The 25,845-nt window shown below is 41.1% G+C and overlaps 1 protein-coding gene across 5 annotated transcripts in view; it reads right to left on the bottom strand.

The window, feature by feature from the left end:
• LOC140479079 (diacylglycerol kinase delta-like) overlaps positions 1 to 25,845 on the bottom strand; it is a 149,982-nt gene that overhangs the window by 41,776 nt on the left and 82,361 nt on the right. For all 5 annotated transcript variants that reach the window (XM_072572931.1, XM_072572929.1, XM_072572930.1 and 2 more), the window contains 14 exons: positions 24,270 to 24,374; positions 21,063 to 21,195; positions 18,374 to 18,480; positions 14,382 to 14,507; positions 12,763 to 12,865; positions 11,793 to 11,955; positions 10,457 to 10,565; positions 9,918 to 10,057; positions 8,779 to 8,863; positions 8,164 to 8,258; positions 7,434 to 7,533; positions 3,998 to 4,262; positions 3,434 to 3,586; positions 2,099 to 2,227 (listed from right to left, as the gene is read on the bottom strand). In XM_072572931.1, coding sequence (XP_072429032.1) covers positions 2,099 to 2,227; positions 3,434 to 3,586; positions 3,998 to 4,262; positions 7,434 to 7,533; positions 8,164 to 8,258; positions 8,779 to 8,863; positions 9,918 to 10,057; positions 10,457 to 10,565; positions 11,793 to 11,955; positions 12,763 to 12,865; positions 14,382 to 14,507; positions 18,374 to 18,480; positions 21,063 to 21,195; positions 24,270 to 24,374 — 1,813 coding nt within the window. The remainder of the gene's footprint in view (positions 1 to 2,098; positions 2,228 to 3,433; positions 3,587 to 3,997; positions 4,263 to 7,433; positions 7,534 to 8,163; positions 8,259 to 8,778; positions 8,864 to 9,917; positions 10,058 to 10,456; positions 10,566 to 11,792; positions 11,956 to 12,762; positions 12,866 to 14,381; positions 14,508 to 18,373; positions 18,481 to 21,062; positions 21,196 to 24,269; positions 24,375 to 25,845) is intronic.

Raw genomic sequence — 25,845 nt, 5'->3', positions numbered from 1 at the left:
TGGATGCAAATACTTCAGTTTTATTTTTTGTTCCGATGTGCTGGGCTTCCCCATAATTGAATATGTGAATATCTGTGAAGCCTCCACCTCCTGTTGGTTGTTTAATTGTTCTTACATAACTAGATGTGGCAGTACTGCTGACCTTAGGTCCCATCTGTTTGTTGTGGGAAACTTTAGCTCTGTCACTTGCTGCTTCTATTGTTCAGCATTTGAGTATTCCTGTATTGTGGCATCACCAGATTGACACCTAATTTTGAGGTGTGCCTGGGGCTGCTCTCTACTGGTCATTGAACTAGGGGTTTTCCAAGAGTGGGGGATATGCTGGACAATGAGGTTTTAGATTCTGCTGCTGCTGGATGAACAGCTTTGAGTTCTTCAATGTGTCTGAAAGCTGTTCCATTTAGCACAGCGGCAGGGCCATCATACAATGGAAGATAATGTCAACAGGAAAACAGAACTCTGTTTCTACAGGTACTGTGTGGTGGTTGCTCATACCAGTACTGTCATGGCAGATGCAACTCGACTAGTGAGCATGATGTCAAGTACATTTTTTCCCTTGTTAGTTCCCTCACCACATGCCACATATCCAGCTGATTATCACATTCCATCCCTAATCAGCTGATGAACCAGTACTGATTCATGTTTAGTGTCACATGGAGGAATCACTAAGGGTGGCACGGGCACAGAATTTACTCTGGGTCATGGATTTCAATATCTGTTGGCACAAGTAGCTCAACTGTACCACCACTACTGCCAGAGCTGGTTGAGTCTTAAGGTAGTTAGCAACTGCTACTTTAAGACTCAGCCAACTCTGTCAGCAGCAGTGTTGCTGAGCCACTCGTACTGATAGATATTGAAGTGTGTCACCCAGAGTAAAAACTGCACCCTTGCCACCCTCAGTGATTCCTCCAAGTGACATTAAACATGAACTAGTACTTGCTGATCAGGAGCAGAATGTAATATTCAGCAGGATATTTCCTTGCCTATGTCTAACTTGGTAACATAAAATTTCATGGGATTAAGTAGTAATATTAAGGATTCCCAGGGCAACTCCTCTTGACTGCATACTATTGTGCCACCATCTCTGGTGGATGTATCCAGGCGGAACCGTAGGATGTAACCAGGAATATTAATGATGGTGGCATCTGGGACATTGATTCCAAGGGCATGATTATACCAGGCTGCTGTTTGACTAATCGCTGAGACAGCTATTCTAGTGTTGCAACAAGCACCTAGATGTTGATGAGGAGAATTTTGCAGGGTCGACAGAGTTGTTTTTGCTACTGTTGTTTTGGTCAATTCCATGTGAATTGTTCGATTTCATTCATTTCTAATTTGCCCTCTGTAGCTCAGGGTAAGTCTTGCTCCAGTTGTATTTGAAGTGAGAAGTACAGTGAACAGTAGGGGCTGTGTCACTGCTGATATTGTTTAAGTGCATATGAACAAGGAGCAGGAGTAGGTTATTCAGCCCCTTGAGCCTGCTCCGCCATTCAGTAAGATCCTGGTTGATCTGATTGTTACCATAAGTCTGTATTCGAGCCCACTGCTGATAAACTTCCACCCCCTTCTTTACCAAGAATCTATCCATCTCTGCACTAAAGATATTCAAAGAAACTATTTTCATGGCCTTTCCAGAAAGAGTTGCACAGACACATGACACTCTCAGAAAAACATTGCGGCTTATTTCTTTCAAATAGGCACCCCTTATTTTTGACCAGTGACCCTAAGTTCTAGGTTTTCCCTCCAAAGGAAACATCCTCTCCACATTGTCCCTGTCAAGATCCTTCAGGATTTTATATGTATCAATCAAGTCACCTCTTAATCTTCGAAGTTCCTGTGCACATGTAAGCCTAGCTGTCCAACCTTTCCTCATAAGACAAACTGCTCTTTCTAGTAATTAGACTCGTAAACCTCCTTGAATTGCCTCCAGCACATCTACATCTCTGCTTAAATAAAGTGTCCATGGTCCACTATGCATGGTACTCCACATGTGGTCTCACCAGAGCCCTAAAGAACTGAAGCAGAATCCCTAGTCTTGTATTCAAGTCCTCCTCACAATAAATGATAACATTCTATTAGCTTTCTTAGCATCACTTACTTGGGTAAAGAATCTTGGAGTTAAGCATTGGCAAGTTGTCTCGATTTGCTGTTGGAGTAGGAAGTGAAGATGAGCTGCCGATCGATAAGCTTCCTTTACTGATCCTCCTCTCACAGGGAGACTTTGGCACTGCAATAACAACAGGACAACAGTCTCCAGTTACATTCTGTTGGTTACTATAAACTGAGTTCCTTGTAACCACACTGTAAGACTTATCCACACAACCTAACAATCCTTCACGTGAACAGAAGTGCACTGCAGAAATGTAAAAATTCAGGTGAATCACAATGACTGGAACCATGAAATGATCCAAATAAGAAAGCCTGACTGTTCAGCACAAATAATTGCCACATAAGCCTTAAATGTAAATGCTCCCAGTTTCAACTTGTTGGCAAATTATGTATTTTATCTTTTTGTCAGGTCTTCTAAAAACATTGTCTAAACTAGGGTAGACCAAAAGCCATGAAGAACCAAAGCCAAATACTAGAAGTTGTACTTCCACTTTCTGAGTTAGTCATTTGCTGAATTGACAAATTGTTTCTTTGCCACTATGTATTTTCCTATTCTCTCCCTGAATGGTCCAACATTCTTCAGGTGAAAGGCAGATACATCAAACAAAAATCAATGACATTTCCGCTTGCAGACCCCATTCAGTTCTGCTCCCAAAAAGTTCAATTTTTACCTGCAGATTTTAAGTCAATGCCATTTCAACCTTCAGACATTTATAAATTTAAGTATTACCCTCAGACTTTATTCAGTGTCATTCTCACTCTCAGACCTTGCTCTGCACCACTTCTGTTCTTAGGCCTTGTTCAGTACATTCTCATCCTCAGACCATGTCAGTGCTATTCCTACCTTCAGGAATTGGACAGTGCCATTCCTATCCTAAGACTCATTAAATGCCAATTCTGACTCAGAATTTGCTTGGTGATGTTCCTGCCATATTTCCAATCCCCACATCGCTTTAACGGCATTGTTGCATACAGTTCTCATTTAATGTTGACCAATATCCTACTTCTAAGACACTACTATTAGGTTCTAAGTTTCCTCTCACTAATCTCATGATGTTTCATCTCTTGGTTTCTTTCCATACTCCTCTTTTTTCCCTAATGTTACATTCTCTTCCTTTCCTCCTGTTTCCCCAGTTGTGCTTTTTCACCAAATCTCTTGGAAGTGCTCCATGTTTTCCATGAAAATCTAGAATTCTATCTCTGCAAACTTGTGTGTCTTAGTCCATGTAAGAGCTTTTTTCAAAGATGAAAATCTATAATAACTGTATCACAAATGGTCTTATGCATGTACAGTTCTGTATCAGAGAACTTCAAGGTTCAGTACCTTTCCGGTAGACCCTTCCTTTAATATTGGCACTATACGAGGAATGCAGTGAGATCTTGTCTTCAGTTTGGGATTCTCTCTTTTCTTCCTCTGAACAGAGACCAAAGGTGTAACCTTCCTGATCCTGTGTCTGTGCATTTTGCTCATCCACAGCTAGACAGAACAGTGAGAACAAAGATTATCAATCGTAAGCTATTCAACACGACTAAAGCTGTTTATGACTTTTTTTCCACAATTACTTAATGTGCTGATTACTTGTTAACCATGTCTGTTACTGGTCAAATACACATTGATGCATTTTTAATTTGCCCTTATATGTTTAAAATGTTGAGTTATTTCTGTGAAAAATTCAAACTGGTAAAACCCAGACACCTAAAATGTTTTAGCAGTGAAAAGAGATGTGGACATTGCATTGAACCATCTTTTATCTTGGTTACTGTTAACCTTTAATTCATATAATTAGGGGTCAGGAAGTTTTGTACAGACTGGTTAGGTGCCTGATGCTTGCCTATATCAACATAATAAAGCCACTAACAGTGCAGTGAGCTGCTCGTGATCTCTTACCTTTCTCTGCATGTTCTATAATCTGTCGTATTGCCTTCTTCAAGCTATTTGCTCGCAACATGAGTTGCTCTCTTGGGCGGAATATCTGTGGCCTGGGGGAGCAGGCCGGCCTGTCCTCAGCCAGGTCACACGTGATATTGGTTGTCTCACAATCTTCTTGCTCTTCAGCAATTGTTGGCGGTGGGTTTGGTAAGGATGATGCCGCCTGGGATTCATCACTGAGCGTTTTAAGCAATGAGTCCAGTTTTTCTTTGAGGACAGAACACTATGATAAAATGAAGAATATATCAGAATGGTTAATGAAAATATTGTGGCAATAAAGAGTGCAGAGATAGTAAAGTTATAATATCTTAAGGAATAAAGCAAGTGTTAGTCAATAATTATCAAGGGTAATGGTACAATGAGGTGCATAAGGAATTTGGATAAGGAGATACTTTGTTGATTCTTGGTGGAAAAGCTGTATTATCAATGGCATTACAGAAATCTTGTTCAACAATGGTACTGATTTGCTACATATACAGGAACAAAGATGATTTTGGTAGAAAAGAAAAAGTGGAAGGGATATAATAGAAAAGAACATCTTTGGAACATGTATAAACCTGCCTCGACAAGCTGTGCAAAAGGTGGAAATTGCATGATGGGAAACCTGAAAGGACAGGTACAATCTGTGGATATCGGTTGACAGAGAAACATTGAAAGCAGGAATAGACCATTTGGCCCTTTGAGCAGATGGCTGATCACCTAAGTGAATAGCTAGTTCCTGCTTTACTCCCATATCCTCTTGTCCCTTTAGCCCCAAGTGCCACATCCAACTCCTTCTTGAAATCAATCAATGTCTTGGCCTTGACTGCCTTCTGGTTTCCCACTGTCTGGCTGAAGAGATTTCTCATTATCTAAGTCCTAAATGGTTTACCCTAAACTTCTGGATTGTGACCCTTGGTTCTGGACCTGCGGGGGCATCCTTCCTACACTTACTCTGTCCAGACTGTTCAACTTTTATAGGTTTCTATGAAATTACTCCTCATTCTTCTGAGCTCCCAACCTCGCCTCATTTGTCAGTCGTCATCCAGGAATCAGTTGTTGCACTCTCTGTACCAAGAACATCCTTTGTCAGATAAGGAGACCTGTTGGACACTATCCAGCTAGGAAAACAGAGGATCAGTCATATATTATAGAATCCTTACAGTGTGGAAGAAGGCCGTTTGGCCCATCTAGTTCAAACCAACTTCCACAGAGTATCTCTGCCAGACCCTCCTCCCCACAGCCTATTCCTCCAATTCTGCACTTTCTATGGCTAACTTTCCTAGCCTGCCCATCTCTGGACACTATGGGCAATTTATCATGGCCAGTCCACCTGACCTGCACACCTTTGGACAGTGGGAGGGAACTAGAGCATCCAGAGAAAACCCACGCAGACACAGGGAGAATGTAGAATGTATCCACACAAATTATATTAGAGATTCACTAAGTAAATTCTTGAACTCACGGGGTTACATACTGTATCAATTGCCAGGGATAGACTGAAAAGTATTTGAAGGTGCAAACAGGAGTGAGGCCATGGACCTTGACCTAATAATGCAAGGAACAATTGGTAAATGAACCTGTGACCAGGATGCTATCAGATCTGATCTTAAATATGAGATGCTAGAGCAGATCACAGACAGGAAATACAATAAGATTGTAAAGCAAACCACAGTGTGAGATTACAATATGTTGCCATTTAAATTTAAGCTTATAATAGAAATAGCAATACATACTATAGGGATTTCAAATTTCAGAAGATAAATTGCAAAGATAAACTGGCTAGCATCATTAGAATGGCAAAATAGCTCCTGTTTAGGTATATTCTACAGAACACAAAACAAATGCATGTTACTAAAGAAAGGAGGAAATAATAGAGCAAAAATATGGAAAGTTCAAGAAAAGATTGCTCATAATATAATGTGAGCATGCAATGGTTTACACAAATAAGTATGATTGCAAGGAATGGATGTTATTCGACAATAGCTAAAATGGAAAATGAGGGAAGAATAACCAAATACTAAGACTGAGTCAGAATTTCTAGAATAATAGACAGTGTAAAAAGGGAACACTGGAACCACTAAACGACCTCAAGGATAAAAAGTAAATTAAATGATCAAGGGGCACTGACTATAAGAGAGATCTCTTGTGGATACAGAAGGAATCCTATAAGAGGGGAGAGTGAATTATTGAGGTATGGTACACTAAGAGAAAATCTGTACAAAATAATAAGCCATCTTAGTTAGCAAATTTATAGGGGTTCTTTGCAAAATGACAGAACTCGTTGGTAGTGGAAATACAATGGATGTGATACATTTAGATTTCAGCAAGGGTTTCTATATTGTGTCTCATGGTAAGACTGCAAGGTCGAACTTTAGGCTAGCCAAAGAAACAGGTTGAAAATGAGCTACATGAGTGAAAGCAAATGGGGTATGTGTGTGCGTGTATGTGTGTGCATGCGCGTGTGTGCAGGGGTCAAACAGGAAGTTAGAAACCAGTCAAATATAAAGAGATATTGATTTTAGAATTAGTTCATGAGTGTGGGCTGGCTGGACCAGCATTTATTGCCTGTGCCTAGCTGCTGTTGAGAAGGTGATGGTGAGTTGTCTTCTTGAACTGTTGCAGTCTAAGTATTGTAGAAAGACCAATGTCATTTGTGAGGGAGATCCAGGATTTTGAACCACTCACACTGAAGTAACGGCAATGTTAGGATGGCGAGTGGCTTGGAGAGGATCTTGGAGGTGGCAGAGTTCCAATGTATCTGCTGCCCTTATCCTTCCAGATGGAAGCAATTGTGAGCTTGGATGGTGTCTTGATGAATTTCTGCAGTATCTTGTAGATAGTACACAGTACTGGTACTGAGCTTGGTGGAGGAGAGATTGAATGTCTGTGGATGTGATGTCAAGCAAGTGGGTCACTTTTGTCTGGATAGTGTCAAGGTTCTTGACTGCTGGGTTGAAGTTGCATCATCAAGTGGAGAGTATTCCATCACACTCCTCATTTGTGCTTGTAGATGGTAGACGGCTTTGGGGAGTTTTGATTAGTGGAAAAATCAGTCGGAGCAGTAAACAATACTCTTGCTTTGCTGCATGTGTGGAGCTGCGCAGCTGACTTGAAACAAAGTCATATTGCACTTGAAATACTATCCAGTGGACAAACTGATTACATTTGAAAACAAAATTTTAAAGCGAATACAGGTATCAAGTGACACTGAATACGGCCAAATGCAGACCACTAAGTCTAGAAAAAGAATAAGCCGCCCAGGTAATTAGCACACAGACACTTATTGTCTGATCTCAGTTACTTAGGTGATCTAACAGTACGGATGCCAGTGCCTGTGGAACTTTGAGTCAGTGTCACTAGCAGAGAAAACTGATGGGAAAACGTGGTTGATGGTAAAGCTTGCCCTGCATACCTTTCTCGCCATAGTCTCTGATTCTTCCCAGTTCTCTGCTGTTCTTTCATAAGCCTTCCCGACCCGGGCAACAAAATCTTTCACTGTTTCACAAAGGACTCTGCAACGGGAAAGCAGGTGAACAATGCAAATATCAGCACCTGATATTATTCAGACTGGCTTGTGCCAAATGTAGCCATCCTCTCAATAGCTCTGCTGGTTTTCATCATGAAAAATTTACTTTGACCTAGCTGCCTTTTCTGTCTCTTGATGTGTGAGTGATCAATACTAACCATGTGGCCATCACTGAATTCGAGCAATGGAGGGTTGCATGAGACAACCAGATGCCACACTTCTGACTGCTCCAAGTTAAAACATTCATCAGACTTATTCAAAATCAAATTTTGTATTGTCATTGACGAATCTGAGCTTTTTGTTTTGCTTTTATTGCATTTCATCTGACTTTGCATCGATCAAAAAAATATGGTTGGTCCTGATAACAAAATAACTGCTCACTGTCCATCTACAGATTTCTGCAGTTGTTAATTCAGTACACAGAATGCCTGCTGCTCTAACTGTGGAAAAAAAAACACACAAATTGCACACTTGGTTTATTTTTTAAGTGGCAGATTGGAGGGAAAGGAGCTACAAATGCATGGAATATGGAGAAAAGCAGGAAGGAACAGCTGAAACCACTCAGACTTGTGACGATTTGACTTAGTCCAGATACATTTTGTGGTACAATACTCACTTGGCTGATGATATTACCACTGAATGCTGATCTGATGTCAGGATTTTTGAGAGGTGTGCAGCAACTGAATCCTCATAGAATGAAATCTGCTGTACCTGGCAAATTGAACACAAGTTACATTAGCCACTCTCACAGCCCAGCCCATATAACTGTGCACAAACTAAAAAAGCTACTCTGGAACAAAGAATAGAAGTTAGGAATAACAGTAAGCCACCCAGCTCTTCACGTGATAATACTGATATGTATCTTTTATAACTTTAATCATCGATCAAATCTTCCCTTAACCTTCACAGATTTTCAGAGAACTCCCTTCATCTAATGACATATAAAATATTCTTCAAAGCATTATTATCTATGAGAAAAATGGAACATAAGCTCTACAGTCGAACAAAGACAAAGGTTGGGGCTGAGGAGTAGTGAAGAATTTGCTTGTATCAAAAACGGAATACAGAAATACATTTGCATCCTCACCCCTAGCATTTCATTAAATGATTGATCAACAATGAGAGTTGATTACATTACTACTGAACGTCACGGCCATGCTGTAAGCTTGTATTACTTGACAACTATTTTTGATGCACCGATCGTTGTACCCATATTGTGCAGACTCCTTACCTCCAAATCATCACTGAAATCCTCTATCCCCAGTGAAGATGAGGAATGTCGTGGCACTTTTGTTTCATAAACCATTATACCCCATCTATAAAAATCAACATTATGATTAAACTACTAGCTGTGGGTTTTCCATTTTCTCAGCCACTGCACATGATTCCAGGCCATTATGTTTCTCCCAATTATGTATTGTTACACTAATTCCTTATATCATGCACTATTCTTCTTCTCCCTGCACCATGCACTATTCCTTTTCCATCCACATCATGCATCATTACCATCCCCCATATCATGCACTATCATTCACCCAGTACCATACTGCTTTGATTCCCACTATGCACGATTACTCACCCATCCTTTACAACACAGCATTATTCTATCCCTACTACAATGCAGCCTTACCAAGCTTATAGGAAGGCAACCGTCAACCTTTTCCAACAATGGAAATTAATCTGCGAAGCACTCAGTAAATAGCCTCTCACCTATGCAAGAGAAATGGCCATTACTTGGCCCTTTGCTGCTTCCAGACTGCTGCACCATTGTGTTCTGCCCTATTCCCTGAGCCGATTGGTCCAAGATTATGAACTCAAGGTGCTGGACGGTGTGTCCCAAGGATCCACAATGCTTGCTGTTGTCTTAGCCACATCCACAGTGTGTTACGATGCTTGTTACTGTGCAGTAAACTTTCTTGCATCTTTTCTCAGTTACTGAACATCACTGCTTCTATCACACATGTCTATAAGCTTGGTGCTGAATATCTTATCGTCTCACCTCCTTGTCAGCATTTACCTATCCTCGGATAAAACTTCCGCAAGCATCAACAAATGTGTGAGCCTATAGAGAGTCAGCAGGTTACTTGACAGTGAGAAAACATCACAGTTATGCTCAATTCCGTCCTCACTCAGCATCCTATACACACTTTCCAGCAGAACTGTGATCAGGAGCAGGAACCCTGACTACTTTGCCCCTCTCAGAAACAAAGATAGTGAAAACTTTGTATATCTAAGTGTCAAAGGAAAAACATGGTATTGCACTAAATTGTGCATTAAAGTTAAATGAACTGAATGCAGTGAAACAGGCTTCTCCTCGCACTGACTTAACTAATATAAGAAAACGAGCAAATTTGTTAACAATGTTCTCACCTGTCCAGCATTTTTGTACTTGCTCTTTCCAGTTTCTCCAGGATCTGAGGAAGCTGAGTGTCATCATCACAGGCTGATCCCCATCCAAGCACACGTGCCAGATCATTTCCTGTACCCAAAGGTAAAACTCCCATCTGGCACTGAGAAAGTTTGGCAGTTACTAAAAATCAAGAATCACCAATTTCCTAGAACACCCCACCCTCACCTGCTGGGCTCTGTACCAAACCCATAATCTCAATCTCCCATACGATAGCATTCTCAAAGACGGGAAGTGAAATGATGGATCTGGTGTTCAGAGTAATCAAAAATAAAATGGAGCTGGACTAATTAAAACAATGAAAGAATGAGCAGACTGGCTCTGCAAGGAATAGACTGATGGGCCCAAATATCAAACTTGACTTGGACTGATTTGTAACTTTTCTCTGGATTACTTTGCTGGAGAATTGTGAACACCAACCATTATTTGTTGTTATTGTGTCTCTGGCTCAAATCAAAAAGAGCAAGTATTTGTCTTGTCTACACAAGATTCCACACTATACCTGCTTGTGAAGATTGAGACTATCGATTTCAGACAGCACCCATCCAACGCTGCCATCTCCACCACATACTAGGATTCGAAATGTGTCAAACTTTTGGAATAACCGCAAACTGTAAACAAAAAGACAGTGTGTACAATGACACTGTTGTTTGGTCTGTGCTGCTTGAAAACAAACACAACAAATGGAACAAACCCTAAATAACATTCCCAAAGCTGTTTGACTTCACATCTCAACAGAATATGAATATTACTATAATTCCACTTCTTTGTTATACAATTATTTCCACACTTATATGTTTGCCTTTCCACCCAAAATAGCTAAGTCTCAGAGTACTAGAGTCAAAACAAAACGATTTGTGCCATCGGTTTTCCAGATGCCATTTCATACAAATTCAATTTCCTGCTCAATCATTACCCTGAACAGCCCTCAGCTCATCTTCTGTTTAAATATCTAAGCTTGTAGTGTTGCTAATTCTTGAATTTAAGAAGTCTTTTATTTCTCACTATTATTTGATGTTCTACTCAAGTATTTCTGCTATCAACTTGAAGCAAAATATACTGTGATCACAGTTTTCAAGGGTTTACCTAATTTTATGTCATCTACTTGCCCTGCATAATTTAACCAGATATATGTCAAATACCATGCCCTCTTTGAAGAAGTCACAAAATTACTCCTAAAATCATTGGAAGAAACAGATCTCTGCTCACACATGTAGTTTACCTATTCACATTTGTTTATTTCTTCAAGCACAACATTCTGTGCCATTAACAATTATAATTCATGTAGAAAATACAATTTCTGCAATTATACATTATAAATCTGTAATGAGACCTCAAACGATAATGCCTAAAATTAGACCTCAAATAATAACTCCCATGATCAAACTTCAAACCAAACACTTGCATAAATTCCAAAACTAGAACTCTATCAGTTCACAATGACAACTATGGTGACCCACTCAACTAGAACTCCCACAATTTAAAATCCTTCTAGTTGGTTTGTACAAGCACCTCTGGATGCTCAACGTGGTCGTACATTATTCACAGGATTGGATGGTAAGGACCAGCAAGGTCTTAAGCATGTGGAATGAATCATAGCTAGGCCCATGCTGTTGCTAACTATTCTTGAAAACTTTCCAGCAGTGGCCACTAGCTAGTCACTTGGAGCGGGAACTCTCAAGTCTTTTCCTAACTTTGTGACTGAGGCGATTGCTACACCTGCAATTACTTGCCAACTCCACAAGAGCAGTTTCGATTTTGTCTTAATAAAACCTATAATCTGATAACTCTGAACTGCAAAGTGTGTGTGCTTGAAGGAAATGTGAAGCACCTCCTACCCAAGATGTGGGCCTCCGTTCATCAAGTCAAACACCTGAGCCGGGTTCAGCAACTGCTTGAATCTCCTCAAGAACTTCACCCCCTGGTTATCGCCACTTTTAGAGTTCACAAACACAAGAAGTGGACTGGTACATGATGGTGGGCACGTTGCTTTCCAAAATCCTGAAGAACAGCAGGAATGAGATTAAACATTTTAATTAGTCAGTCTGAATTAGTCAGTCATTGAGAAAAAGCAGTGAGTTCAGTAGTTGACAGTACCTGTCAACCTGAGCGCTGTACCTCTAACAATGCTGATTTATAAGTTTGGGTCATTGTGACTTTTATTGGATATGTCATTTCGGATCTTACCACGGATTAGAGGGCAGCACTACGACTGAGTACGCAACTGGTATTATAGCAGAGCCCTGTGTCTTACTCATTCACAGCATATAGCTGGGCTGCTGTCAGGCTGAAGTTACCATGGGTGATTATAGCACGTTTCAACAAAGTTGTGGACGCATATACAGTCAGCCACTCCATCATATCTTCATTAACTCACTCACAATTGTTGTCTCTTCAAAACTACTCATATTTGTTCAAACTCCCAGACATCAACCCATAGCTGCACCCAAACTGGCATGGGTACTTTCTGACACTCATTCATTCACAAATTATCTTCCACCCATTCACAGTCACTGACATTTTATCACAGGCTGACATCCACTGATACCCTCTCACTGTCACTGTCAACAGTCCTTCACACACACTCTCAAAATCTCCCTGTGACATCTTCTCTTGGTCTGTTTGTGCCATTCTCTCTGGTCCTCAGATCACATACAAACCACTCATTCCTAGACTTGGGACAAATATCTCACCCACTCCTAGCCTTGGGTTAATTCTAATGTCCTTGTTCCCCTCGGTTCAAAAGAGTTTGTGATAAATGCAGGCAAATTGCTCTTAGAACAGGTGAAACAAAGGCACTGAACTCACCATCAGAGTCAATGCTGTTGAGTGCAGTCGGAGGAATAACAGAAACCTTACACTGTCCCAGAGGACATTTAATGGGAAGCATGTCTTTACAGGCTGTGTGCACCTGGAGGAAATAATTATGACACACAAATTAGCATGAAGTGATCCAAACTGGAGGTTAAAATTGATCAAGAGAAGAGCAGAAGATGTGATTAGCAGTGAGGGAGAAAATACGAATTAAGATTTATCTGTTCAAGTTTACAACAGATTGACAGACTCTCATATATTTGGTTGCACGAGTGATGATGTGACTTTTCTAATGGATGCATACAATTTCCTTGCATAAAATTCCAAATTTTGTATGGTATTGATTGAACTCAGTTACTTGGTATGCCTACACAAGCAAAACATGAACTTGGCTTCATCCAGCTAACAATTGCTGTAGCTTCAAACACAACTGCCTGGTTAAATTGTGGCAAATGGTAAAACCTCTTAACCAGCATATGTAATTTCTGTACTTCTAAATATGACCTCCAACGCATAATAATCAAATCAATGTTTTCCTTAAAGGGCACAAAGAGTTTCAGCCTATTTGAACTATGATCTAGTCTCCTGCTGTGACTTGGCACTGTTCCTTCTCTACAGGAGTGGACTCTGTGCAGGGATCTGGCCCACTAAAATATGCAGTCAGATAAAGACTGTTCATAGCACTGGTCTGCAGTGCATTCCATGGAAAGAACTCCATGGGATGACTGGTATTGCTGGAAATGTCTACAACAATTGTGGATAGACAGGACACTGAGATGGGGAATGGGATAAAGTTAGGAAGGGAGAGAAAGGCAGTAATGGGAGAGAGTTTGAAGTTGGGGAAGCAGAATTGAGGGAAGCAATGAGGGAAATGTGAAACAAGAAAAACTGAAAGAACTGCGGATGCTGTAAATCAGAAATAAAAACAGAAGCTACTGAAAAAAGGTTAGCAGGTCAGGCAGCATCAGTGGAGAGAAATCAAAGTTAACATTTCGGGCCCGGTGACTCTTCCTCAGAACTGATATCCTAGTGCAGCAAAAAGGACAATTAGGAAACAAGTGTGGATAAGAAGCAAATAAACAGAAAGTCATGGGCAGGGATGGATGACAGTGAGAAGATTCAGCAGTGAGTAGAGAGAATGAATTGGCAGAGATGTGAAGAGGAGAAGAGATAATAGCATAGTTTGGTAAGAGAAGGGTGGGAAGGGCGAGGTACAGGAGTGTTGCGATGAACTAAGGGAAATAAGGAAAATGAAAGATAAGGATACAGGTAGTCAGGTAAGAGAGGGAGAAAGGGGAATAAGAGAGGTACGGAGTAATGAGGTCAAAAATCATAGTTGATATTTTAACAATCAGCTAACGTTATAGGATCACAAGATCATTAATTTTGCAAAACATATATGCAAAAAGCTTGCAAACTGATTGCTGTAAAGTTGAACAGTCAGCAGCTGAAATTTTTCCCTGATTTAAAATCACATCCATTTGTCAGGCTTAAGGTACTAGTTTATGCCCTGCAGACTGACAAGTCAACAAAAAAAACATTTATTGTCATGATGTGAGGACCATGTCTTGATTAACTAAACAGTCAAAATGCTCTGAACAGCCATGACTTACCATCGCCTTGCACCACAGGCAGCGCCAATCCTGCAGTCTTAGAACACTGCCGCATGTTTTGTCACAGACAGTACATTTTGCACTGACAGGCAGGTTGCCTTCCAACCATTGATGTGGCATTGAGACCTGAATAAGAGAAGTAGAAGAGAAGCACAGTATAACACAGTCATCAGTACTGATAATGAGATGATGTGCATTAGGGAAGAATTAATGTAAATCAAAGTCAACCAGTGAAACTGACACAAAGACAAATGAGAGATTCCATCAAAAGGGGAACCAATTACAGAAAAGTGACCTGCACAAACCCAAGTAAAGATACCAGCACAGGCCCTAGTGTAAGGGTAAGAATGTGTATAGGGTATAAGCAGATTCAGCTGAGTGCAGGCAGGAAAGAGTTACGTTCTGAGTTTTTTGAAACAAGGGCTTCAGCTGAGCATGACTCAGATCAGATAAGAACTTACAGTTAACAATGGGGTGATGGAGGCAAGGGTAATGGGTTAACAAGGTGGAAAAGCAGTCATAATGTAGAGCCATTTAACAAGATGAGGTAGCATTGAGTATATGAGGTCAGTTTAACAAGGTGAAAAGTATTTATTATGTGAAACCAGTTATTCATTGTGTAACAGTAGATGACTTAATTTGTATTATTGGTACCTGTTGATTTAATTGGTCACTCAATTAATATGCATGTTGCCTTATCTGGATGCTCCCTCCCTGTAAAATGACTATATAGGTTCATTGAAAAACTGCTGTCCCAGAGAAGACCGTGGATTCATGTCTCTGTGCACAGGGGTGATTGTTCTCTCTCCCTCCAAGACCCAGAACAGAGAAGGAGGTAAAACTACTGTGTCTCAGTGTTTTGCTTCAACTGAGGGGGGAGAAATGGGATGACAAGGGGACAGCATAAACCCAATGTAAGTGGACATCACAAATTGCAGAACTGATTTATCTGTCTCAAGGCTTCATAACTGATATCCTAATACAGTAAAAAGGACATTATGAAAAGATGTGCAAGGTGAACTGTATATTAGTAAGTCACTGCTATAGCAATGGATGAAACAAGTGACATTCTACAGTTGTCAATATTGGCACACTATATCTGCAAACAAAGGGAGCTGGAAGACATTATTTTAAACATAATGTAGGTTTTCAGTAGTAACTCAGTACTTGCAGGAAAACATCAGTCCTAATAATTGTCAGCCTTGGTTCACATAAGTACCAATGACATAGGCAGGACTGGAAAAACAAAAGAGGTTCTTTTTAGTGAATAGCAGCTGCTAAGGGCTGAATTTAAAAGCAGAACCTTGAGGCTGATAAACTCGAGAATATTATCTTAACCACCAATAAATTGGAATATGTGGACAAATGTAACATTATTCATTTTGTTAGGAAAAACAGAAATACAGAGAATTTCTTAAAACAGTGAGAAATTGCAAAGGGTTGATGCCCAAAGCGGACGAGGAGAAGAAGGGCTGATGCCCGAAACATCGATTCTCCTGTTCCTTTGAAGCTGCCTGACCTGCTGCAATTTTCCAGCAACACATTTTTAAGCATTGATGCCCAAAGCGACTTGGGCCCTTTTGTTTCTAGGTTACTGAAAGCTAACATGCAGGTGCAGCAAGCAATTAGGATGGCAGATGGAAAGTTGGAACATACATATTAATTAGGTGACCAATACAATCAACGGGTACCAATAATAAAGGACTTGAGTACAAGAGTAAGGAGGTCTTGTTGCAGTTGTACAGAGCTTTGTGATGAGACTGCACTTGAAGAATTGTGTGCAAATTTGATATCCTTACCATAGAAGGAAAACAACAAAGATTTGCCAGACTGATTCCTGGATTAGTGGGATTGTTCTACAAGGAGATTGAGAAAACTTGATATATTGTCTGGAGTTTAGAAGAATGAGTCGTGATCTCACTGAAGCATATAAATTGTTTCAGAACCTCACAGGGTAATTGCAGGAAGGATGATTCCTTGGCTGAGGAATGGAATGGGGAGGGATCGAGAATCAAGAGACATAGCCTCAGAATGAGTAAGTCATTTAGGACTGAAATGAGGAAGAACTTCTTCACTTGAGAATTGTAGTAAATCTTTAGAATTCTCTACTCCAGAAGACCATGAGGCTCAGTTGTTGAATTTATTCAAGACAGTGATTGATAAGTTTCTAGATATTAAAGACATCAAGGAATTCAGGGATAATATAGAAAAATGGCGCTGAGTTATAAGATCAGTCACATTCTAGATGATTGAGGAAGCAGGGTCAAGGGGGCAAATGGTCTACTTCAGCCCCCATTTCTTACTTTCTCATGTTCCTGATATCATTCTCAGACTTGAATCAGACTTGTTGGTACAAAGCCAATTTCTTGGATTTGAGGATAATATTTTGGTGATAATACTGAGGGAATTCTGAAACTGATAGACATACCAACCTTTAAATACCAAGCTGAACAGGGAGTACCTCTCTGTTCAGGTGAACATAAAAAAGTCCAAAAACACTATTCACAGAAGTGAATCATATTCCTATCTATTTCTTGTTCATATTTATTTCTCAACCTCTTAAATTGTTAAAAATTTTAATTGCATTTTTGCTTGCGGATATTGTGACTCAAAAATTAGCCACGTTTTTTCTCTTCTATAAAAGTGACTCCACTTCAAACCTCTTTCTTTAGCTGTTAAGTGCCTTGAGGTGTCCTGAAATTATGACAAGCGCTGGTTCTTTCTTTGAAATCAGACGCCAATAAATTGAAATTAAAAACTGCTGCTTTACCACAATCTACCAATAAGGGGAGCTCCGATATTTAAAATACAAAGAGGATTTTCAAAAGGTGCTCAGGTTCCGCAATACGATCCCTTCCATTTATTTGTGCAAATCTTTTTAATCTAAAAATGTCAATTTAAAATGCTTTTATGGTAAAATTTTATGGTAAATAACCAATCCCACTGGCAATTACTTGCTGGTCAGTTCTCTAACCTTCCTGACATCTACTTAGTGGGCGGCACGGTGGCACAGTGGTTAGCACTGCTGCCTCACAGCGCCAGAGACCTGGGTTCAATTCCCGCCTCAGGCGACTGACTGTGTGGAGTTTGCACGTTCTCCCCGTGTCTGCGTGGGTTTCCTCCGGGTGCTCCGGTTTCCTCCCACAATCCAAAGATGTGCAGGTCAGGTGAACTGACCATGCTAAATTGCCCGTAGTGTTAGGTTAGGGGTATGGGTGGGTTGCTCTTCGGCGGGTCGGTGTGGACTTGTTGGACCGAAGGGCCTGTTTCCACACTGTAATGTAATGTAATGTAATCTAATCTAATCAATGCTCAGTACTATATTCATCCTGGTCATTACCCAATGCTATATTTCTTATTGCAATCTCTCACAGCCCAGTTCTATATTCCACCTAGTAAATACTCAATGCTCAGTGTTATACTCCCTCTGTTATGTACTTAATGCCCAGTGCTATATTCTCTGCGATGTCTACTCACTGCCTGGTGCTATATTCCCTCGGGCATTTACTCTTTACCAAGTGCTACATATCCCTGGGATCTACTTATTGCCCAGTGCCATATTCCTTTTATTTATCATTCACTGTCCAGTGCCATGTTTCCTCTAATACGCATTCACTGCCCCATGTCATATTATACCCCTCCAATGCCAAACCAGTGGAGACCACTAGGTGCTCAGTGCCACATCTGACTGGTAAATGATAACTTCTCAGTGCCATCTTCTCCTAGGTTAATATTCATTGCCAAGAGTCATATTCTCGTGATAATTACTTATTTTGCAGTGATAGATGTTCCTGATGGAATGATTTTAGAGTGTTTTGAATTCAACTCTCACTAGCTCCAACTCCAGCTACAAACTAAGGGTAACTCATGCACCAACATACAAGTTGTGATAAATTACACTTTAAAAGCAGTGCCTGGTTAACAGGCTGTAACCAGCACTTGCACTGCTTTCAATTTTTCAACATTCGCTTGTCTCTCCACGTACAGCTTACCCCATCTTCATCTTCAATTATATCTTTAGCAATTGAGGCCAATGTTGTCCACTTGCAGTTGTTGGTTGCTCTCACAGCACAGCGCTTGTGAGCTTTGAACTTGCACACTGTGGATCAGAAAGGAGAAGATACACAAGAGTTTTCAGTAGCTATTGTATACAAAAATATTTCATTTGAGAGGCAGTGGGGTAAGGATAGTTAGACAATCTGGTGCTCAGCTTTGATGAGGACTCCCAAGGTGGACCCTCTTACATGTCTCTCCCCTATGAGGATGTTGTCAGGACGCTCCGTTTCTTCCTGGTCAAAAGGCCTGAACCATCCTTGTCCACCCCTGGTCTCATTTAGAACACCAGAAACATCCACATCTACAGGATTATTAGCCATCATTTCCACCATCTTTTAACAGAATGCTATCACCAGACATATATTCCCCTCCATTCCCTTGTCAGCCTTCTGCAGGAACTGTCCCTTTTGGGATACCTTGGTCCATTCCTCCTCCACTCCCAAAGCATCCCCACACCTCCACCTACCCATGCAATCATAGAATATGCAACTCTGCTCGTATACTTTCTCCCTCCTCACTATCCAAAGCCCCAGACACACCTTCCAGGTGAAGTAGTAATTTAGCTGCACTTCACTCAATCTAGTCTACTGTATTTGTTGCTCACAATGTGGTCTTCTCTACACTGGGGAAATGAAGTACAGACTGGGGAATTACTTTGCAGAACATCTACGGCCTGTCTGCAAAAATGACTGAGTTTTCTGCTGCCAACCACTGCAACACACTACCACATTCCTTGGGCAACATCGCTGTCTCAAGCTTACTCCATTGTTCCAGAAAAGCTCAGTGCAAGCTTGAAGAACAGCACCCCATTTTTTGTTTGGGGATGTTGCAGTCTTTAGGACTCAATATTGAGTTCAATAATTTTAGAGCAAGAGCACCTTCTCTCATGTCCTTACTCAAACCCCCACACACTAGGCCTTGTCATTACTTAGGCTGCTACCACAAACAATCTATTGTCAGTCACCAATGGTCCCAATTCACAGCTACTGATTCTCCCAGACTGACCTCTACCTATTCTTTTGTCTACCCAGTCACTATTTTTTTCTCTCTCTCTCTCTCTCTCTGGGCTCCATCTCCATCTATCATTAATTCCTTCTCCATCCCTCCACCCCATCTGCAGCAACCTTTTCATAGCTGCAATCAATTTTGAAGAAGGGTCATTGGATCTGAAGTGTTAACTCTGCTTTGTGTTCACAGATGCTGACAGACCTGCTGAGTTTTTCTTACAATTTATGTTTTTGTTTGGACCCCATAACTGCCAGCTTATCGATCACCTTTCTTGGTAGATAGTGTACACCCTCCTGAGCATTATTGAATGAGTGGCTGTCATTGGAGTGAAGGCTATCAGAAACTCCAGTGGTGATTGGGAGCCCCTCAGTTTTCAGACTTTGTGCCACTGGGACCTATGCTCTCTTTAATAGGGAACTTATAGGGAAGTTATACTGTATAGCAATTAGGATTCCTTATAAAGTTCTTTATCATGGCTCCCAAACGATCAAAATCCTTTACAGAAACAGAAACATTCTTATCTGTATCTTTTACATACACAGAATTACACTACTGAGGTTTGACCACTTAGATTCTTTGTCAAAGAAGTGAAATCTTAAGATCTCTTATTGTGGAAGACTCATTTTCAGGAAACTTACAGAAGGAACCTCACAAGTCAAAAAATATTCTTTGAATATTCTCTAAAAATGCATTTTTAAGTTCTGTTGATTCTGTTTTCCTCATAATTATTCCTTGTTTACTTGTCAAAGTTGATTACACAATCCAATAAGTTATACTTAGTCAGTGTGGGCAGTACTTAAACAGCTAAACACGAATTCAAATCTAATGTAAGATTTTTTTTTTTTTTAAATTAGATTAGATTACTTACAGTGTGGAAACAGGCCCTTCGGCCCAACAAGTCCACACCGCCCCGCCGAAGCGCAACGCACCCATACCCCTACATCTACCTCTTACCTAAGACTACGGGCAATTTAGCATGGCCAATTCAACTGACCTGCACATCTTTGGACTGTGGGAGGAAACCGGAGCACCCGGAGGAAACCCACGCAGACACGGGGAGAATGTGCAAACTCCACACAGTCAGTCGCCTGAGGCTGGAATTGAACCCAGGTCCCTGGCGCTGTGAGGCAGCAGTGCTAACCACTGTGCCACCGTGATTTTATCTAAAATGTCTCATACCACACTGCCAACGCACTGTCTGATTTGGCAATAAAAAAAAGAATATAAATAGATCAAAATATTCAACACAAAAAGTCAAACTCAACAGGAGTAAACAAAGGAAGAATGTGAAAATGAAGACATTTTTTAAAGTTTATTTTAAAAGGCTCCTGATTCCAGAGAAACAGAAAGAATCCATCCTGCTCTCTGAGGAAAGAACTATCCAGTTTCTGCATCACTCTTTGTGAAGAACAATCCTGTGGGCTATGCATTAATATTATCCCACAGAAACTGATACTTTGTTTATGATGGAAATTACAATTAAAACATCTGTGATAGTCAGACAGGGCAGGGAAAGGACAGGGCCTGGTCAGCTGTTAATCATAAATTCAAGACAAAGGATAAATTCTCAGCTTAAAGGTTTCATGACTGGCTAAGTGAGAGAGCTTTGATTCTTACCTTCACAGGACAATCCATGAGATGTAACCCCTGACAGGGCCTCTCGACACACATTGCAGTATGTTGGCCGTGCGTGTGAGCAGGCATACCAGTTGTGCATCCCTGAGAAATGGTCCATGCTGTACTGGGTTGACTGCATAGGGAAAAGCACGAGGAGAAAGCATAAGAAGTGCTTACCATATACTGTCAGAAAATATATACTACTTGCCAGTTACTCTATTGGATCCAAATCACGGCAACTAGCTTCCAGGATTGCATGATTTTTGTGGGAGTAGCAGGCAAAATAGCGAAGATATGCTCATCTATACAACAACGTGCTTGGAAAAGTTGCAACACATCAGATTGGATTTTTAGAATTCCTACGCCTGGTTGGGCTCCACTCTTTGTGGCTTTACCTGTTGGATGCTGTATTTGTAATGTGAGCATGAAAGCAGACAAATATTCTTAGTTACCATGTTGTTCTTTACTCTAATGCTGTGTATAAGGTCACAAAGGAGAACAAATCCAATATTAGTTCTGAAACAAACTGTTTTAAACAAACATTCACTGCTCAATGTGCATGATCATAGTGCAAAGTGCGTAACTCAATGAGGACAACACTCCTTCCCTTTGTATATCTGTCAGTCACTTGCTCAATTAGTGTGTTGTGATGGATTATAAGATAGGCCAAATTCCACCTTGACTATACTATTACACGGAAGCAATAACAATACATGCTTTATAAGCAAGCTTTTTAAAAATGTTGATTCATCCTCCTTTGAAGGATAAAACAATTTTAAACTATACTGAGGAGGCAGGAAGTAAAAGTAGTCTCCCTTGAGCATACAGGGCATGATGTTTTGTGTCACACATTAGGCCAGTGAGCCAAAAGGTGGTAACCACGAGCACTAACATGGCACAGTGAAGCAAGTGGTTACCGTGAAAATTAATAGTTCTTAGTTCAAGCAAGAAGCACTGCTGCCTCACAGCGCCAGAGACCCAGGTTCAATTCCCGCCTCAGGCGACTGACTGTGTGGAGTTTGCACGTTCTCCCCGTGTCTGCATGGGTTTCCTCCGGGTGCTCCGGTTTCCTCCCACAGTCCAAAGATGTGCAGGTCAGGTGAATTGGCCATGCTAAATTGCCCGTAGTGTTAGGGTAGATGTAGGGGTATGGGTGGGTTACGCTTTGGCGGGGCGGTGTGGACTTGTTGGGCCGAAGGGCCTGTTTCCACACTGTAAGTAATCTAATCTAATCTAATCTAATTGATTATGGGTGACTATTGTTACCGGAATAAACAGACCTTTTATCCCAGTTGTGCTCCGAAGTTTTGAAATGCCACTGTTAGAATATCGCGTGCAATTCTGGTCTGCTTCGATCAGAAAGATGCTGCGAAACTTGAAAGGGTTCAGAAAAGATTTACAACAAAGTTGTCAGGATTAGAGGATTTGAGCTACAGGGAGAGGCTGAACAGGCTGGGGCTGTTTTCCCTGGAGTGTCGGAGACTGAGCGGTGACCTTATAGAAGTTTACAAAATCATGAGGGGCATCGATAGGATAAATAAACAATGTCTTTTCCCTGGGGTCGGGGAGTCCAGAACTAGAGGGCATAGGTTTAGGGTGAGAGGGGAAAGATATAAAAGAAACCTAACGGGCAACTTTTTCATGCAGAGGATGGTACGTGTATAGAATAAGCTGCCAGAGGAAGTGGTGGAGGCTAGTACAATTGCAATGTTTAACAGGCCTTTGGATGGGTATATGAATAGGAAGAATATGGAGGGATATGGTCTGGGTGTTGGGAGGTGGGACTAAATTGGGTTGGGATATCTGGTCGGCATGGATGGGTTGGACCGAAGGGTCTGTTTCCGTGCTATCCATCTCTATGACTCTAAATGTTGTGTCATCTGCAGGAATAAAGAACCTAACAGAATAGGTGAGAAATTCTGAGAAAGATGGAGTGAAAGCTAGAATTCCTGACTTCTATACAAATCAACGATGCATGGAAAAGCAGGCGGGAGTCTTAAAATAGGAGTTTGAGGAATTAGGTGCCAGTAGCAGCCAGGGGACTAGCAGATAAGAAAGCAAAGGTGGAAAAACTAGCCAACTGAGTTATCTTCACACCAATATCAGAAGTGGAACTGGAAGCACAAGAGCAGTGAGAATTAGGAAGAATAAAAGAGAGCTGGCTGTACCCTGGACGCCAGTGGGATCTAAACACAAGAGATTATACAATATTGGATATTGGAAGGCAACAAAAATGGTGGTGATCAAGATGGAAGGGAAGAGTGATTAAACTATTAATAAAATACATAATGACAGTATTACAAAGGGTCTAAATTACTAAGCAGAAACACAATGGGTAGAATTAAAGAGAAAAGTATTGAAAATGCTGGTTTGAGTTTTCATAGATCTGTTTGAGAGGAATGGATGGAACGAAGATTCAGAAAGATTCAGAAGAGTTCTAGGTGGAAGACAGTAGCAATAAATGGAACCCTAAGCTGTGCATCAACAGAAAAAAAAACTAATATTCTGAGAAGGAACTCAGTTGAATTTTCTTTAGCCATCTATATGGTACTTCTTTACCATGTGGAATATGGTTGGATTTAGCTTGATTTAGATGGTCCCTACAATTGAACTTCTGCCAGAACTCTCTTTCCAGCTCCAGATATGGAGGGCGGCTAGCTGGTCAGTAAGGTCGGTGATGGCCTAGTGGTATTATCGCAAGACTGTTAAACCAGAAACCCAGGTGATGTTCTGGGGACCCAAGGATCAAATCCCACTGTAGAATTTGAATTCAATAATAATTGGGAAATAAGAGTTTAAGTATGACCATAAAACCACTGTCATTTCTCAGGAAAAACCCATCTACTTCACTAGTGTTCTTTAGGGAAGGGAATCTGCTGTCCTTACCTGGCCTGGCCTACATGTGACTGTAGACCCACAGCAATGTGGTTGACTCTCAACTGCCCTCTGGGCAATCAGGGATGGACAATAAATTATGGCCTAGCCAGTGACACACTCATTCCATGAATGAATAAAAAACAAATCTGTCACCCTGAAATGCTTCAAAGCCTAGATCCTGATCTTTGCTTCTATCACACTGAATCTGTAAAACCTCACCAGTTTTCCCACCTGCCACAAGTGTCCTTAATGTCATTGCGTAATTTGCAGTCATCAGTTCACATTCACATTCCTGAAGGTGCAGCAATTGCTGCCTTTCAGGCACCTCACCTCAAAGTGATCCCTGTTCTGGATAGTTTTCATTGCTGCAATCCAATCTTCCATCTCCTTGCGGTTTTCAGCACACAAGATCAGCTTTCGAAAAGGGGTAATTATCTGTAAAATCAAGTATATACCGGGCTATGTAAAAACAATTTCTCCACTGACACCGTATCAGTAAAGATCAATAGATCAAACCTAGAAGAACATTCAACATTTTCAAGTTAAATTTGCATTGCAATTGACATTTCACAACTAGCCTCTAAATGCCATCAACAGATTATCTTCATAGAAGGGTTTTCTGTTTGGAAGGCAGTAGGGACTAAGCAATTGAACTTAGTAGTACTGGATCAGCTGGTAAAGATTAGGCAGGATACCTGTTCCAGATGACTAGTGAATCCCACTGAACCTTGAAGTGTGAAGGCATGTGGACAGTCAAGTGACAATGCAAATGGAGTCAGTTATAGTGCTGCTCAAGGCAGAAGTGCCCTTTGATATGTATTGTTGGGTACGTTCATGATGAAATGATCCTTGAGAGATTGGCACGTGAGGAGTTGTTCTCAGGTATCAGCCAAAATGTTCAGGATTGGAGGCAGAGAATCACTGCCAAAGGATTTTTGACATAATTAAAATATATAATAAGAGTAAGGTGCAAAAATGTATCACTCTGAAAATTCCCCCGGGACATTTCACATTAAAAATAAATGGTTTTTGTAAAATAATCTGACAACACTTTCAGACGAATAAGTTGGATTTCTGGTAGACAAAATAGCAGGCAGAGAATTCCATCACCAACAGATCCAACCCTGAAATGAACAAAGTAGATGGGCCCGTTGACTCTCCATTCCCAAAGAGACTGCATGTTGGTTCCTTGTCTCACAATAATGGCACATGCGGGCTATATCCCTTAAACTGTCCATGCCTGTTGGCTCTCTTGCTCAGACTGACGTCTGTTGGCTCTCTTTCACACTGACAGTGTCTGTCGGCTGCCTCTCCTCATAGTGACAATGCCTGTTGGCTATGTCTCTGACATTGACAGTGCATCTTGGCTAACTTCCTGTGACTATCTCCTGCATACTGACAGTGCCTGTTGGCTCTCTCTCCCTGACACTGACAGTGCCCGTTGGCTCTCTCTCCCTGACGCTGACAGTGCATGTTAACACTCTCTCCCTGACGCTGACAGTGCCTGTTAACACTCTCTCCCTGACGCTGACAGTGCATGTTGACTCTCTCTCCCTGATGACGACAGTGCATGTTGACTCTCTCTCCCTGATGATGACAGTGCCTGTTGACTCTCTCTCCCTGCCACTGGCAGTGCCTATTGACTCTCTCTTCCTGAGCTGAGTGACCGTTAACACTCTCTCCCTGACACTGACAGTGTATGTTGACTCTCTCTTCCTGACACTGACAGTGCCTGTTGACTCTCTCTCCCTGACGCTGAGTGCCCGTTAACACTCTCTCCCTGACGCTGATGACAGTGCCCGTTGACTCTCTCTCCCTGACGCAGACAGTGCCTGTTGACTCTCTCTCCCTGATGCTGACAGTGCCTGTTGACTCTCTCTTTCTGATGCTGACAGTGCCTGTTGCC

Source organism: Chiloscyllium punctatum, chromosome 6 (assembly GCF_047496795.1).
Source record: "Chiloscyllium punctatum isolate Juve2018m chromosome 6, sChiPun1.3, whole genome shotgun sequence".
Taxonomy (NCBI): Eukaryota; Metazoa; Chordata; class Chondrichthyes; order Orectolobiformes; family Hemiscylliidae; genus Chiloscyllium; species Chiloscyllium punctatum.
This window is presented reverse-complemented; position numbering and strand designations above follow the sequence as displayed.